Below are 17,989 nucleotides of genomic sequence, written 5' to 3'. Positions count from 1 at the left end.
GAAACAATGTGGCAGGTAGAGAAATACTTTGGTATTCTTAGGTCTGGTTTATACTCAAACACTAGAAGGGTTTGTTGGGTTTGTTTTTTGGTTTGTTTGTTTTGAGGTTAAGAATGTTGGGGATTTATGTATTTATGTTGACTGTGTTCTTAGCCAAATAGAAATTGATCAGTGTATTAATAAAAGATGAAGTTACTGTAATTCTGGTTTGCTTCTTGGCAAGCACAGAATATCTCTATATTTATTGCCATTTTGATTTCGGGGAATGTTAGTAGTCTGAAGAAAGTGCTTTCTCTGATTTAGGATTCTGGGTAGTAGGGCACTCTCTTCCCTATAGCGGGTCTTTTGAAGTCAGTAGTAGTCTCTTTTTTTCTTTTTAAGAAGGGCAAAGTTGAGTGATCATGTGTTGATTTCTATGCAGTATTTCTAGTGGCCATCATAATACTGTTGAGACACCGATTGAAATGTTTTGAGAGTGAGGGTTGTTGGAAAAGTTTAGAGTTTATTTTTCTACGTGTTTCCTTTCCTGTAATGGTATTGGCTTGTTGATCATTTATTTAGTGCAAAGATTTTAGGGAAAAAAAACAAACGTTGAAATCATTAGCTTTCATTATTGATGGTGCATTCAGAGTAATGAAGGTAAAACGCCCTGAATGAAACGCGTGTCTAGCAGCTGCTCCGTGGTGTCACCACCTCCTCTCCAGCCTTCATCGCAGAGCCTCATTTAGAATCCAGCCTTTTACAGTTTTGTGGGTAAAACACTTTAATTACCACTTTCTCAACTAGACTTTTTAATTCTCTTTATTGGTAAAACGCTTTGAACCTTCCCAACAGAACTGTGCTGTTCAAATCACAAAACTGGATTTTAGTATGTCTAAGAAAGGATCTGTACAACTCTGCAAGGAAGTGAGAGAAGGTTCAACCTAGAGGAGCTGCTGGCTCTACGTACTAACCACCAGCTACTAAGAGTTAACTCCCTTTCCTTCATTCAAGCTGAGCTAACTCAGTGAGCAAATAAAAGCCATCTTTATTGAGGTACTTTTCTACACACACTAAGCTAAGAAAATGTTTCCCTTTTTGAAGTGAGAACTGGATTATAGTTTTCTTTTGAATGATAGGTGTGCCTGTGAAGCTCACATGTGTGCATTGCAATACGGCGTTTACAAGTGCTGTTAGCCTGTCCAACCACTCACGCGCTTGTGCACGAAGGAAGAGTGCTGGACTTTTGACTGGTGCAGGTATGTCTGAGCAGACGTCACAGCAAGTCTGTTTTAACTCCTCACCACAGTGGTGGCAATGTTAGATGATATCTATAGCTCCTTTTGGTAAGCAGCAATTGAATGCACATTAAATTTCAGCAACTTGTAAACTTTTAGATAGCATTTCAATAAATGATTATTTCCATCTGGTTCATACTGATTTGATTTGGGGGAAAGTAGCCTATTTGAGGTGACCTTTTGAGTCTGTATTCTACTTTTTAAAAAGCATACAATCTTTGATTTTTGAATTTACTTTTCTATGCGTAGATTCTAGTAAAATCACCTACTTGGTTAACAAACATGAGAAAGATTACAGTGATGCTGCTTTTGAAAAAGGTGCTTTATTACAAGAGGAAACCACAGTAAGGCCTCCAATATATAGAATAATTCATTAGTCTATAAGTTGAATCTTCAGAGGGGGACAGGTCTTAATAATGCCCCCTTTTGACCACTGTACAGAGTTTTCTTTTAATGCCCCAACCTACATTTAGGATTAATAAACCTAAGCCTCCACATGCATGCGGAGTGCACATTTCTGTGTTACTTTGGTTGGCTAGTCCAGCTTTGCAGGTCACGTCTTTTGTGGCCGTTTGTCAGCTTATCCATGTAATATGCTTCTGACACCTTGCAAAATGCTTTGCTCTTTGATTTGTACTCTTTCAAGCTGCCTGCTTTACTGAATCCCATTCCCTGCGAATCTTAAACTTCTTTTTCTAAATAGAATTGCGCAAATCTTTTTTTTTTTTCATTAAAATCCTCTTTGTAGTATTTTTATTTCTCTTGCTCTTTTGAAGTCATGACTGTATGTTTTCTCAAGTGGTTGTTTACCTGGCCTTTATGTTCTTCCTTGTGCATACAACTTATATCTACTGTGTCCTTGCTGGTAAAGAAACACTGTGTTCATACTGGGCTCTTTCTTTTGCTTCTTCGCTTTGTCTCTTGGATTCAGAGACAGAGACAGAGATACTGTTTATATACAAAGGAGGAAAACAGTTTTAGTTTACTGGCATAGAGCTCAACTAAGGTTTTAAGTTTATTTTACCTGTATTTGATTAGGTATGCAGTTGTAGACATGGAAGACAGGAGGCAACAAAAGAAGCTGCTGAACTGGCAAATCAGCGCTGAGAGCACCATGCTCTGCTTTCCACAAGCATGGTGCTTACGGACAGCGCTGTGAGCTGTAGGTCTAGGCTTCCCTTCTCATCGCGTAAGGAAGTTGTGCTCCGAAATTTGGTCATTTGTCTGCACTTGGAGAGTTCCTGCATAGCAAAGCTAGAGTTCAAATCAAGACTTATCTGACCTTGGCTTCTCCCCCTAGTTACTATTGTGTATTCTTGAATTTCTGTTGGATAATTCTAAAATGAAAGTGGGTTTAAAGTGGGGAACATTCTGGTGAGTCTAATTAGAGACAGCAGGAGCCCAGGAAATTGACCAGGCCTGCTTTAGACTTTGGAGGGCTTTTGAGAGTGTCTCACAGAGTACTTAACAACGTACTCTCCTCTGATATTTAATGGGTGAAGTGTTCCTCCACTTGACTGTTGCTTCATTAGAAAATATTTTTGTCTAACCTTAAAACTTTTCAAAAAACAATAATAGTTTAAGGCATTGGTAATTGATACTACCTTTCATGAAAACAACAAAGGCAAATCAAAAACCCTTCATTAAGAAAAGAGCATAGAGCCGGGCGTGGTGGCGCACGCCTTTAATCCCAGCACTCGGGAGGCAGAGGCAGGCGGATTTCTGAGTTCGAGGCCAGCCTGGTCTACAAAGTGAGTGCCAGGACAGCCAGGGCTACACAGAGAAACCCTGTCTCGAAAAACCAAAAAAAAAAAAAAAAAAAGAAAAGAGCATAAAATGAACTGGGTAAAGTCTAGGCCATTAAAGAAAAAGAAGACACTGCAGTTAAATCCTAACTACCATGTCATAAGTCCTGGAAAATCAAGTGTGTGTTAGTTGTAGGCATGAAGAAGGGAGAACACCACTGTGTAGACAGTCTAGGGTGGTGCTCTTCATAGCCACGTCCCTTCCTTAGACACGCTGAAAGAATGTGTTCCAGTTTCAAGTTAACTTCCCGCTTTCTCTTGCCAACCTAAGACATTTTTATCCAGCATTATTAATGTTTTTCTTTCCCAGACAGAGACTCCTATTAGTATCTACAAACTCCACATGCCTATTTATTTCCCAGTATTTGGATTACAAGGGCCCTAGAGGGTTCTAGATTATTGTAAGGGACTCATTGGTTCATATGAGTAACAGGCTTAACTTTTTAAAAGAGAGAGGAGAGACGAGAGAGAGAGAGAGATCTCATTCATTTATAAACCATACATCCACACAAGTATATCACACAGTTGGAACAATGAAAACGAAAAAATGGTAGGAATGAAGCCTCTAAGACTCTAGTGTGCTTCTTCCTAGTTCAGCTTTCATTCATGAATAGTTTTACTTGTGTGGTCCAGTCTTGAAGAAAAAGCTTCAGTAGGGGCTGGGAAAGTAGCTCAGTGCTTAAGGTGCTTTCTACATATGCAAGGACCAGAGATTGGATCCTGGTATCCAAGTACATAAGCTGAGTGTGTGTGGTAACACTCATTTGCAACCCCAGTGTGGGAAGCAGAGAGATACTGGCCACTCTGTGCAGTTGAAGCTGCAGCCTTCAGGCTCAGTGAGAGAACATCTCAGAGTAAACTGGTAAATAAGATGAAGATACAACTTAGAGAAACATCTAACCTCAGCCTCTGGCTCCACATTGCATGGACTCGAATGCACACACATGCACACAACACAAACTCAAGCTTAGACATTCTCAAGACTGACAGTTCTGTGGTAACCTGAGGTAGAATGAGCTTTTAAGCCTTTGTAGAAGCCATCAGCTCCTGGCATCTTCCATTCGATCTAGTGGTATTCCAGAGATAGAAATAGTCCTTTCTAACTTAGGTCTTTCCAGTTAGCCTTAGACTGAAAAGTCTGCTTCCTAAAATATCAATTTGGTGATGATTCAAATACTTGTAATGATTTCTTTACTTTAACATCTCGACTTGCATGTATAAATTCACATTTATACCTGTAGCCTATCCCTGCTCATCTGTTCATCTGATGCACTCTGGTAGTAGTGCGGAGTATGACCCAGTAGGTTGTTCTACTCAGCACTGAAAAGCTGCTACCTACATTTGAATCCTCTGCCCTAAGTTTCTTTCTGTCTAGGGACTGGTATGGGTTAGAAGTAGTATCTTAGAATCCTAACTCTTGTGGCAACAGCTGCATTATTTCTTTTAACCTGTTCTTTTTTTTTTTTTTTTTAATCTACCAGCTATTGTCTTTTAAAGTTAGATACTAATGTAAAGTGGAAATTCCTAGTTACTTATTTAAAATTACTGGAAGAAATTGTTTTTATTCTAGAAGTATGTTGGGGAAGGGTCTTTCTTGTCCATCTGCAGAACACATTTTTCATAACATTTTAGAAGTAGTGCATACTAGTTATCCAAAGTGATCAGCCTGCCATAATTAGAGAAGTAAGAAAAGGGCTTAGAAATGAGTATTAGTCCTTAGTCAGTGCCACTAGTACATTACGACTGCTTTAAAAAGAATACTTTACTTTTCAAATCATCCACTTTTAAAATGTAATTATAGGTTGGATCTTACTGATGGGTTTTCTTGTTTGTTTTCTGTTTTCAGCTTTAATAATATAATACTCTTACAAGTGCTAATGACCCCAGCCAGGTACTGAGTGGGCTCATAGACCATTAGGATAGTCACTCTTGTGCTCTAGAAATGCTGTGGGCAAGCTTTCTGCCAGGACATTGTTGAAGCTCCTCATTATGCATCATTGGTTTGTGCGTTCACGGAGTCTTCTACTCCTAAGTGCTGAAGGCTGTGTGTCCTCTGGAAATAAACAGAAAATGCCAGATACCTTGATAATTCTTGACTGGGTTGGCTTTGAAATGAGTAAGAAGTATTGGCTAGCAGAGTTTAGCCCTGCTTCCCTTTTACCTTGTTTGTTAAATACCTGCATGGAAATGAGCATGCACATGGATTCACATACACAGAAAAAAGGGTCATGTGGTACAGTCCAACTTTTTTTTAAAAGCTGTCTGTGGTAGTGTCTGTATCTTAGCTGTAACTTGCCTCAGTACAGTTCACTCAGTAAGTCTGTGTTTATGTGGCAGTAATGTATCATTTACTCAGACTTGGGCAACATAATGAGTTGTTCTGGTTGAGTGCATTTTCTAAGATAAGTTCTTTAGTGCCAATGTTGATTCTTTTTTTTTTTTTTTAATGTTATTTTTGCCTTGTAAAATGTATGGGTAAATGTAACCTTATCCCCTTTAGTATAACCTACAAGGGGATGCAGTAATTGTTTTATTATGCCAGGAAAGGCACCCAGAGATGTTTGGCAGATTACTCACTGGTTAGCAGGCATTCCTACAGCTCTTGCTGTGGCCCAAGCACTGTGCTGAGTGCTAAGGGGCAGGTTGACTTTTCCATGTGGTAGGAGCACATGTATGTAAACATGACTGTGGTACTAAGACAGCTGGGCAAGGGCCATGGATGGGCTCTGTGGACTCCTCCCTCTGCCGCTGGTGAGGGAGAGAGAGGGAAGAAGGATGCACAGTGGGCTTGAGCCAGACTAGCAAGGCTCTGACAGGCAGGTAGAGTGCATGCACCGAGGAGGAGGAGGAAGAGGGGGAGGAGGAGGAAGAGGAAGAGAAGGATGGGTTTGTTGTCATTGACTCTCTAAATGCTGGAATTTTAACCTATTGGGGTTTTGGGTTGTTGTTGCTGTTGTTTGTGTGTTTGGTTGAGTTGATCCTTTGTGTGTGTGTGTGTGTGTGTGTGTGCTAAAAATCAAAAAGGAGCTATACCCCATCCCAGCATGTGTCATTTGATTTGAACCTCAAAGTCAGCTGGCTGGAACAGAAAGTTAGGGTCTAGAAAGGAAAGGAATCATACTTGAAAAAGGAGGGAGTATCGTGGGAAAATGAAATGTTTACTAAGAATACTGGGAGGTAGGAGTAGGAATTAAGTAAGTTAGATGGTGAAGTAAGTCAAGTAGAAGACATAGGGATAATTAAATGCTGGAACTTACTTTGTAATGAAGCAAAATCCTTTTGTGTCTTTGGTCTCTACTATGCAGTTCTACTCCTAGAACCCATTCTGTAGACCAGGCAGCTGTAACTCGAGATCTGTGTGCCTCTGCCTCCTGAGTACTAGGATTAAAAGCATGTGCTACCATGCCAAGCTCAAAATCCCTTTTAAATCCTTCCTAAAAGGACTTACATGATGCTTTGGAAACTACTTTTTGAATAAAAGATTTGGTTAGGAGAAGGAGAAATTCATTTAAGATTTAAATTAAGAATAATTTTAATACATAAGTCATTAAGAGTAATGACAATAGGAATGTGAAGTAGGATCAGCGGTTAGACAGCTAGTGGCGGTGACAGGAACAGTGTGGCTCTGTGACCACCAGAGCACCACAGATGAAATTCAATTTTATGATGCCAGCTTTTGCTTGTTTCCGGTTAGAGTTTAATTCTATGTGATTGTGTTCTTCTCTACCCCTGTCTGACTCCAGTCTTTTATTACTTGTTGATTTTCTAGTATTTACTTCTTATATGTTATAGGTTTTTTTTTTTAGAGTGCTGGGATTTCTCATCTAACATGAATTCTTGAGTGCTTTTGTGATCTGGATTAAGGTATGCTTATAGAATGTATTGTTAGTGAGAACTAAATGTAGGTGTTTGGCTGACGCTGACTTTGAGTCTTACCCTAGTTAGGACTTTTTGTCAGCTTGAGGCAAGCTACAGCTGTGTGAGAAGATGGAACCTCAGTTGAGAAAATGTCCTCACTAGATTGGCCTGTGTGGCGATTTTTGATTAACGATTGATGTAGGAGGGTCTGGGCCTTGATGGTATGACATCTAAACAAACTGTGAGGAGCCAGACAGGAAGAAGCGTTCCTCTCTGGCTTCTGCTTCAGTTCCTGGTTCCAGATTCCTGCCTTGAGTTCCTGCCCCAGATCCCCTCAGTGATAACCTGAGAGTTGGAAGATGAAATGAACCCTTTCCTCCCCAAGTTGTTTTGGTCACGGTGTCGTCTCACAGCAACAGATACCCTAAGACAGGTATCGTACACACGGACTTGGACCGCCTCATGTGAGGTCAGGCCAGCACAATGGCTCGTTGGAGACTTCACTACTCACTCAGAAGTGCAACAGTAGGATTTACTTTATTGATTGATTGATTTATGTAGGGGTTGAAGAATAATGTTAACTCTTTCAGTTCAGTGTAATACTTAATGCCCACGCACGCACACAAACATGCACGTGGCCTTAGCTGGAAGATTCTTTATAAAGAAAATACCATATCTGCCTTTACTTTTGAACTTTGTTGGAATATGTAAAGTCTTAAAAATGATTAAAAGCCAAATCAAATTCATTGAAACCAAAAATGTGCTGCATTAAGATTTATCCGCCTATTGAATTTGAATGTGACTGCATAGGAGGTAGATTTGACTTTCTTACTGAGCACTTGTTTAATTGTTCCTAAAATGATGTCTTAGAAATACAGAAGCTTATAGAGGGCAGGGATTTGGTTAAAATGTTTTAAGTAATTCTTTTTTAAAAGGTGACTCAAACAGATTCATTATTATTGTTTTGTGGTTCTACATTTTGTATGTGTCTTGGTCTAAGAAAAGTAGTGAGACTCCTTGGCAAATACTTGCTTTGCCAATACTATTGAATAAAACTGCATGTAGCTCCAACTCATCTTAGAAAGAAAAATTTAACTTGTTTCTTATTAACACAAAGAAATAATACGTTTGTTGTCCTATTTTTGTCATCTATGTCTAGTTATCCTTCATATATCTGGATATGTTTGTACTTTGAAACAGTGTGTGTACATCTACAAATTGTGCTCCCCCCCACCACCACCACATTGACTTTAAGTGTAAATAAAATGCTACTTTCCAAGTCATTTACATATCAGCCTTTCCAGGTGAAATATTAAAATGTTTTTAGGTACACTTGTCCCTGATTATTTCTTTTGATTTGGGGTCAGTTACTATTCTGAAGTCAGTGAGACTAAAGTGTTAAAATTGTTGTGTGCAATTTAGGATGCTAAGGAGAAATCTCCCCAATCTCAGAGTGAAAATATCATGGGGAAGTGGTGCTGGCACATCCTTCCCTTCAGTGCCAGCACTCAGGAGCAGAGGCAAGGGACCTCTAAGCTCTAGCACAGCCAGGGCTACTCAGAGAAACAATGTCTGGAAAGACAAAACAAACAAAAGATGATTCTTTCTATCTATCTGTCTATCTATCTATCTATCTATCTATCTATCTATCTCCTAACTGTCTTTATGTTTAGTTCTTGGATAGAAGAGAAATGTGGTGGTGGAGGAATATGCCAAGAATCTGTGCTGGTGATGGGAGGGGGTGCAGGCACCATTGTTCTTAGCAGCCTCCTTTTGCATGGGTGCTCCATGACGCACCTCATTTCCTTGTTATGGGACTAGGTACTCAAGAGATGGCACTGGGTACATTTGTATGGTCCTGTGCAAAATGATTATGTAGCAGCTTTTGAAAGTTATGAAATGTTTGAAGGCTTCAGCAACAGAGCATTACATACATAAGTGGAGCCCTTTACAGCTGCACATCTACTAGAGCTAGTCTTCTGGACTCTATGCAGACAGAAAGCTTAAATGAAAACAACCCTCCTTCCCTTAATTCTTATGCCAGCTAACATGTTTCTTTAAAAATAACTACCCTCCCAAAACCTAGGGTATTTTTGTTTGCTTTTAAGTTGAAATGGAGAAAAATCAAGTGCTTATTTGAACAGTCTTTTATTTGCTTTAGTCTTGAACCTTGGAGGATTACTGGCAGCAATGAGAACTGAGTTCACCAGCACATACTTGAGGACATCTTGGGACATGTATCTTTCCCCACCTCACAGCTGCTGCATTGGCCTTCACCACCAGCTTCTCAATGGTGCTAGAATGGTGTTTACCTCCTTTTGATAACTTAATTCCTGCTATTCTTTCCAAATAAACTCCTAGTTGCTTTTGCTTCCCCAACTTAAACATGCAAATGCATCGGAAAAAATCCTAGCTGGGCTATAACATTCTATTGGCGCTCTATCTAATGTGGCCATTATGCTTCATAGTAACCCAGCACTGTATGGTTTGAAGATTCCCCTGTAGAATTTGGGTTGAAGTTTAGTTACTGTTGTAGGTGTTGAGAGGTGGAAGCCGTGAGCACGCAGGCTTTTGCTAGTGGAGGCCTTTATTATTGAAGGAGTGTCTCATAGAAAGGATGACTTTGTCCAGTTGTCTATGCCTCCCATGTGCTCACTTGTTCCTGTAGCATGATGCACTTCAACACAGAGGCCCTCACCAGGTGTTAACAGAGGACTTCCTACCCTCCAGAACTAGAAGTGTGTTTATTTGGAGATTTAAATTGTTGCCAAGAAGTAAGTAAGGCTGTTGTTACAAATAACTGGAAATGTGAAAACACCTTTAGAGCTACATGTCCCCAGGAGGCTGGAAGATTTAGGCAATCCTGCTTACAAAAAAGCTTGTGTTGCTATGTGTGGAATCTCTGAGAGATTCTGATGAGGGATGAGAAGAAAGCCGGAGTTCTTAAGTGGTTGTGATTGGAACATTGGTAGAAATATGGACAGAAAAAGTCATTGTGTTGAAGGCTCAAACAAAAACGAGAAAGGAGGTATTGGAAGCTAAGTGTAGAACTCATCTTTGTTACACTGCTGCGAAGAATTGGCTGGAAGTCTGCGCTGTTGGACTCTGTAGAACACAGAACGGAGGACTGGGCTGTCTGGTGCCTTATAGTTCCTGACAGCAGTGTTAGGCAGCGGAGTATCCTGCCTAGAGCTCCTTGTAATTAAAGTGAGGCTGAATGGCAGGTACAGAGTACGGATAGGTTTGGGAGAAAATACTCAATGTGCCAAGAGACCCTTTGCTGGAAGGAGTTTTAGATGGGAAGAATCCTGACACTGTTGTTTTACAGTGTGAAGCCTGTAACAGCCCATGGGCCTGTGACAGCTCACACTAAAGTGTCCTATGTGATCTGGTAGACTCACTGCTCCACATGGGATACATGTGGGAAGCTCTGCTGTTCACAAGTGGCCCTCAGAACCTGAGAACTGCAGGAGCAGCTTCCACAGGGACCAAACTGCTGCAAAGAACCTACTTAGCCTAACAGAGCGTCGAGTTGTTGGACTGAGAATCCTCTAGACCCTAGGTCTTTTGGAACACGTGCCTGGGACAAACAACTCCAGGTGTGAGGCTTCCACTGACGAGAGTGGAACTTTGCTCAGAGTAGAGCAGAGCTGTAGGTGTTGCACTGTCCAGATGCCTGAGGGACCAGGCTCTTCAGTGTGTCCAGGGGGTGGTAGAATGCTTGTGCAAGGTCACAGAACTGCTTCTGGAGAGATGCCTGGAGGTGTGTCATGGCTCCAGTCTTACCCACTCATGTGAATGGAGCTGGCTCTGAAGCTCTCAGCCTAGAGAGAGGAGGTGTCTGGTGTGTTGAGGAAGATAAAAGTATTTAGGAGGATAGAAGTCTAAGTCTGGTTTTAAATGTTCCCTCTAAAACTCTGTTTTAACTGATGTGCAGTCTTTGGTTTATTTCAGTGAGTGGTGTTTTTTATTATTAAAATTTTGTCTTTTTTAAAAAAGAGTCTTCAGAGACCATTGGAGCTACAGGGCTCTGTCCTCATGAAGGGATTACTGCTGTTACAGTGTAAATGTACTGGTTATTTTAGGAGTGATGAGAAGAATGAGTTTGTTCAGTGGCCTTTTGGTTTTCTGTATGCATACCCATCTTAATGCCATGTTATTGCTGAGCAGGAGAAGATGGCACCACACTCACAGACTTTCCAGCCTCCGGACTGTAAACCAAATACACGTTGGTGATTTCTATTCACTCAGTCTATGGTGTTCTGTTACAGCAGCAGACAGCACACGAAGGCACACAGAATATACCAGTAGTCAGTTGAAGAAGATGAAGTGGAGCCCTTAAGTAATTGGGTAGGGATGAACAAGAGTAATTAAAAATGTTAGTGGTGAGTTTTAATTTAGTCCTGGTGTACTTCCTGATCACAGAGGTTTTAGGTAACACTGAATAAGTCCTCATCCTCCGAAGTCATTTGTACAATGAAGAACAAAAAGAAACACTCTCCTCGCGGAAGCAATTGCTGGTACACAGCGAGCAGAACGATGGAAATGCAGAAGATATCTCATGATGACATCAGTGCCGAAAGTAACCTGTGTTTCTTGTATATAAAATGAAGTAGTTGTTCAGAAGAGACTTGACTCTGGGTGTGTTGTATCATCTCATGGCATGCTTGTCACCTGGTTAGTGCTTAGCACAACACTGTGGGGTCTTTTGAGGTTCTTCCATATTTAGTAAAACACAGCTGCTTTACTAAAAGATTGTAAAGCCTCTGTATATGGCTCTGCAGCTCAATTCACTCTCGGCCAGTAATTTTGCAGTAGTGGGTGAAGTCTTCCAATTTTTAACCAAGTCCTTTGGGTCCCTGGTTCACTGCATTCTAAGTGGCGTGTGAGGGCCTGACTCACTCCTGGGCCTGCTTGTGCCCCACAGCAGTGGCATAGTTAAAGAGTGAGGAAACCAACCCTCATCAAAAACAAACATGCAGTTAAAATGCTGAACATTGGTTGATCTGGAATGCTGCTGTGACAGACATGTTGGTACACTATTGTTTGCATTCAAGGGAACGTTTTTGTGACAGTTGTCTCTGATGCAGCAGGTGCCATAGGAATGTCTTCCTTGCATGCATGTGTATGTTACTCAGGTTTTTTACCTGTCTCTTCTAAATGTATGGACAGCATTACAGAGATGGGCTGGATGCTGGTAATTAAGCTTGTTCAACGGACTCATTTCACCTACAAAACAATGTTTTGGGAACCAAGGGATTTTAAAATAATGAAGACGTGGACACTTAGACATTCAAGTTTTATTCCCAGGAGTCTGAGATTTGAAATATTTTAATCTTAGTAAAGGGGTGAATTTCTAAGAACTTGTGTAACATGACTTGGAAACCTAGTTAACAGAGTTTATCAGCTACATTATAACAGTTGCCCTATTTTCTGGTGTCATGACACCTTCAAATAATAACACTGGAATTTTGATGGCTTTATTTACAGTTTCTGATGTGATCATTCATAAACAGCTTTTAGAGTCGTACAGCATCAGAATTCAGAAAATACTGTTCTTGCTCATTCATGTAAATACTCTTTATAAGTGCAGGCTGTCCAGGTGCATACTTCAGACATCACAGCATGTCTCCTCAACTGAGTTTGGTAGCATAAGACACATCACTGACCTCTTCTTACTATTCCTCTCCCCATTTGCTGACAGTGGCATTATGTGAAGACCGTTTATAAGGACTGCCAGTGCATTCTGTTTGTATTCACAGGAATTTACTTTCATTCTACAACGATTTTTTTTTTTTTTTTTTTTTTTTGTAATGTGGCAAGTTTAACAACCCGTAAGCTCTCTAGCTCTCCAAAGAAAGATTGTATCTGTGATCTAACACTAACCCTTGCTGTGTCCTACATCATAGAGGCAGACATTCTGTGGATTTACCTCAGAGGTGGAGGGAGTAACTGATCTCTAGCATTTCTCTGAACTCTTTCCAGAGTACGAATCATTTAAAAGTCATTCACATTCTAAATTGCCCACTGCAGCCACTATGGAAAAGAAGTGTATGGTGTCTGGTCGTTCATATTAGGTGTGATGAAGAACCTACTTGCTGTAAGTTAGACTGCTCTGTGATACATAGCCAAGATAATGCAGAACTTGTGGTTTCAACAGTGCATTTAAGCACATGTTGGCCGTGGTAGGAAGGGGTGTTGCCCATATTGCATTTTGGTAGCAGAGATTTCTGGTCGCACTCCATCACAATGCTAATAGATAAATTATTAGGTTTTACTTTATTTATTTATTTATTTTTGCTCCAGAAGCATTTGTTGAGTCTCTTCTATGTACCAGGCTCTTGACTGACATAACTAATGACAACATTAGAATTTTCCAGAGCTGGGTTATTTATCTTTGAATTAGTTATTCTTCAATACCTTACTGTTAGTCTCTTGTTTTAATGATTAATAGGAAAAAAACAAAAAAGCAAAACCCGGTGAGTCTTAGTTTTTACTTTTAAATAAACAGGTGACAAGAAGCTGGCCATCAGGACTGAGCTCTTCCATTTACCGCAGTTTGTAGTTTGCTGCGTGCATTTGTTACCTTCCCACTTGTCTGCTGTGAGGAACTGTGCTCTCTGGTTCTGTAACAGCAGCACCTGTTCTTTTGGAATCTGGACTTGGAACAGCCCACATGACAGGTCCAATGAGGAGCGGCCCATCCCTCTTCTCTTCCTTGGAATTGTTTCCGGGGATTTCATGGATGAGAGAAGCCATTTGAAGGATTCTGGTGTTGTATTTGGATCCTTCACTTGCAGCCCTAGGGATGCGCTCTTACTTCTCTCCCTGCTCCCTGACAAGCAGCATCTGCAGTCACTGCCACCCCTATGTCCAGAGGATCCAAGGACTGTAGAGCACTGTCCTACCCACTAGTTCAACGATAAAGTGTTTTCTTTCAGTGACTCACAGATTGGAATAAATAATTAAGGGAAAAGTAATGGGAAAAATGTCAAAACCAACACTAAAATATTTGGTCTACCCTTAAAAAAAGCTTTTTGTTTAAATCACATTTTAAAAACAAACCACTGGAGAAAATATAGTGTGAAAAAATGGAAAGAATAGTTGGCATCAAACACTGGATCCAGCTGTGAACTCAGATAATGCAAATTTATAGTTACTTATAAAGCTTACACGTTTGCATGATTGTACATGTAACAGGTTGTTTACAAAGGAAAACTGAGCTATGTTGGTCTTGAATTTCAGTGGAAATTGTTTTTTCATTGAGCTTTGTATTACATTGTTGATATTCCATTGCCCAGTTTGCTAGGGTTACTTAATAGAATAATAATCAAGTGCATATTTAATTAAGTAACATTAAAAAGTTGTGATTTTCCTAGAAATAAGATGTCTAGAATTATGTATGCTCAGAAGTTAAAGATTCTCTGTATTGTAATTATTGACTAACTGAGCTCCCAGTTCTTTAGTCATATTTTCTCAGTTGTACCTGAGTGTCGTATTTGGAGAAAGCGACTCCAGGAGAAGCTGCTCTGGAAGCCACTAATTTAGTGCATACCCTGAAAACGGAGCTGAACAGAGACTTTCCTGGTGTAGTTGAGCTGTTGTGACCTCTCTGTTACGTAGGTGTGTTTTAAATATATGAGGAATTAAGTTTTTCTCTTCCCTTTTTAGCCATAGATTGTAAGCAGAAGAAATCAAGGTCAAGATCTGGAAGCAAGAAGAAAATGCTAACGTTGCCTCATGGTGCTGACGAGGTTTACATTCTCCGATGCAGGTATACGCCTCGGTTGCTATGTGTGCTACGGTCCCTTTTCCCGGGGTCCTTTGAGACACAGTAATTGGCATTTTTATTTTGTGGCTTGCTCAACAATAAAGTGATAAATGATTTTTCAGCTTAGAATCATAACTTATATTCATATGTTTGCTTCAACAACTAATAAAATTACATCTGTACATTAGCCAAATGCTGTGTTATACTGCAGTTGGTAGAAGTGGTGTATTGATTGTTGTGCTTTATATACTTGATGAATTTGGTTTGGTTTATTTCTACTGTTCCTGCTTACTGAGAACATATTTACACATTTTCTTTTCCTTCATTAACATACCCCCCTTCATGCACCTTACAGATATAAGCACAGACATCATGTACTTCTGAACTAGAAAAGGGTCTTTGAAGAGATGCACTTAGGAATCATTCCTGTGAATGAATTTAGATTACTGGGGCAGGAGAGATGGCTCAGTAGCTGAGAGCCCTGGCTGCTCTTTCAGAGAACCCATGCTTGACTTCCATCACCCACATGATGCCTTGCACTATCTGTAACTTCTCCAGTCTTAGGATCCTACATCCTTTTCTGGCCTATAAGGACACAGGCATGCACATTTGGTGCACAGACAATACAGGCAGGCAAAATACCCATTATACACATACATTTTTAGAAGCTTATTAATCTTAAATAATTTCCAGTCTATTAAAAATATTGACATTTCCTAAGTCTATTAACAAGGGTGTAAATTGATTGGTTTAAGTTAATTTAAACCAGTAGTTCTCACCCTTCCTTATGTTGAGACCCTTTAATAGAGTCCCCTTTGTTGTAGTGACCTAGCTATAAACTATTGTTGCTACTTCATAACTGTAATTTTGCCACTGTTATGAATTGTAATGTAAATATCTGATATGGAGGGTGGTCTTTGGTGACTCATGTGAAAGGGTCATTTGAACTACAAGGGGGTTTCGACCCACAGGCTGAGAACCATTGATTTAAACTTAGGTGTGTTCCATGTGGTATATGGTGAGATGTATTTCTTACATTGTGGGCTTTATATATACGTTAGTTTTAAATAGAGTTCGTTTAGTTAAGAAAACTATTATTATCTACTTCCCTTATAGGTTTTGTGGCCTAGTCTTTCGGGGACCATTGTCTGTTCAGGAAGACTGGATTAAGCACTTACAGCGTCACATTGTTAACGCTAATCTTCCACGGACTGGAGCTGGCATGGTGGAAGTCACATCACTACTTAAAAAGCCTGCCTCTATCACAGAAACGTCGTTTTCTTTACTAATGGCAGAAGCAGCATCATAGAACCAGGAATCCTTTTCAGTAGCAAATTTAATTGGATGTAAATTTAAAATTTGTGTCTTTTTTTGTAAGCCACATGAAAGTATCCATTATAAATACTAAAGTAGGAAGAATGAGGGACCGTAAATTAGAGTGGCATCGGAGCAAACAATACTTCAGACAAGACAGTAAGTAGTGATATATTTTATATGGGGTGGAGATGTGTTCTTAAGGTTTACTAAGTTTTGTTGGCTGAGTTTACTCAGCTGAAGGTCCTACATCTGAGAGCCATTTGTAAAGTGTTGCACATGAATCCTTACAGACAGACTTACTGAAAGATTATGTTCTCTACAGTGTTACCAGAATCAAGGCTCTGGTTTTTCCCCACACTTACATAGAAAAATAAGAAATTATATTTTGTTGGTATGTATTTAGTGTTTTGTATAATACCAGGAACTGCTAACTAAATTTACTCAACTTAGGGCATTAAATATCATGTACTTCATAGTTTGAGACTGTTCCCCCAAATAGGGCAGAGTATTATTCTATCTAGATGTGTTAAGTGTTTTTTTAAAATCATAATGGAACGTTTTTTTTTATATATATATATACATATATATATACTAAAAAGTTGAAGCGAGATTTGTTTAAACAAGTATTTCTAAAAGAAATATTGTACATAGTCCTGGAAATTATTTGTGGTAAGGAAATATTCTTTAATCCAGTTGCATTTCTCAGACAATGAAGTGGTGCGTCCATGCTACCTCCTGCTTTGTCAACAAAGATGCTATTTACCCTTTCCATTTGTATCATAATAGATTTTAAAAATCTAATGTTCTTTATTGCAAGACATACTTTTGTTAACAGATTTGTTTCTTTGTAACGTTTTCCATACGTTTGACATGCTTACAGGACAGGGTTGTCTCTTTATTTAACATTGTAGAAATGTAATTAATAAACAAGGCTCACTACACAATTTAGAATAGGCTTTCTCATTTATATTCCAAATTTGATCATTTAGGAAAACTATTGATACACAAAATATTTCTACATATGAGAATGTTTACAATTTCAATTTTAGAACTTGTTTTTGGATGTGATTCTATGTATGAAAATTGTGTAACACTATGCTCATGCTAAGAACCGACATAACAGAATTACCGAAATAAATGTGCTGTGAGGAATGGACAGTACGGTGCAGGTGTCTTGGTCATGATAAACTGTGATGATTCTTTTAAACACTTTCCAAAAACAACTTAGTTCCTTTCATCCTGAATGAGCGTTGTTTACAAACAGCAGTTTGTATGCAAGCACCATTCCGCTTCATTTCATGGTGTTGCTAATATAGTTGAACCAAGGATATGCATTGATACTTTTCATCATTTGTAAATAAAGTTTAAAACAGTTAAAGGAGTGTTTGGTAGAGGTATATGTATATATACCTCACTGCCAGTGAAATTACTTTCCTATGGTATATCTCCTTGCCAGAAATCACTAAATAAAAAGACTTCAAGAATTACAGTGCCTCTAATGTGAAACATTTGTTATTTTTTTATTTCATGGGAAATAGTCCATAAGGTTGTTTTATTTAGTTAGATTGTTTATATTTACCAAGTTACTTTTGTTCTCTAAAAACACTACATTGGTCAATATATTTCATGTGAATAAATATTTTCCCGTTATGGTTATTGAACATCTTAATTAGGTGCTAATTAGTGTGTAAAATCAGGAGGTTGTATTTTATTTTATCTGAGCCAAGGGTCCTGCGAACCCTAAGGAATGAGATAATGGAAGGACTTTTGAACTCTTGAAAAGGCCAGAGGGAAACTTTGCTTTTGTCTGAAACTATGAGGTGTAACTAAAACATCACCTTTTGTTACTCTTAACTGAGGATATGCCAAGTCCTTGTTGATATTGATCACCTCTTACTGAGGATGTCCCACTGGATTTCCATATGTGTATTTCCATATGTGTGTGCGCTCCGTTTGTTTGT

The 17,989-nt window shown here is 39.3% G+C and overlaps 1 protein-coding gene across 21 annotated transcripts in view; it reads left to right on the top strand.

Annotated features, from left to right (window-relative positions):
* Positions 1-17,517, top strand: part of Znf644 (zinc finger protein 644) — an 80,142-nt gene extending 62,625 nt beyond the window's left edge. For 15 of the 21 annotated variants that reach the window (XM_029478073.2, XM_029478066.2, XM_029478057.2 and 12 more), the window contains 3 exons: positions 1,119-1,238; positions 14,612-14,714; positions 15,828-17,517. In XM_029478073.2, coding sequence (XP_029333933.1) covers positions 1,119-1,238; positions 14,612-14,714; positions 15,828-16,020 — 416 coding nt within the window. In that variant the 3' untranslated portion in view covers positions 16,021-17,517. The remainder of the gene's footprint in view (positions 1-1,118; positions 1,239-14,611; positions 14,715-15,827) is intronic. The other 6 variants (XM_029478081.2, XM_085836975.1, XM_085836976.1 and 3 more) reach the window with 1 other exon arrangement.
* Positions 17,518-17,989: the final 472 nt, after the last annotated feature.

The sequence above is a fragment of the Mus caroli genome, unplaced genomic scaffold (assembly GCF_978045245.1).
Source record: "Mus caroli unplaced genomic scaffold, Mus_caroli_1 scaffold_4, whole genome shotgun sequence".
Lineage (NCBI taxonomy): Eukaryota > Metazoa > Chordata > Mammalia > Rodentia > Muridae > Mus > Mus caroli.
This window is presented reverse-complemented; position numbering and strand designations above follow the sequence as displayed.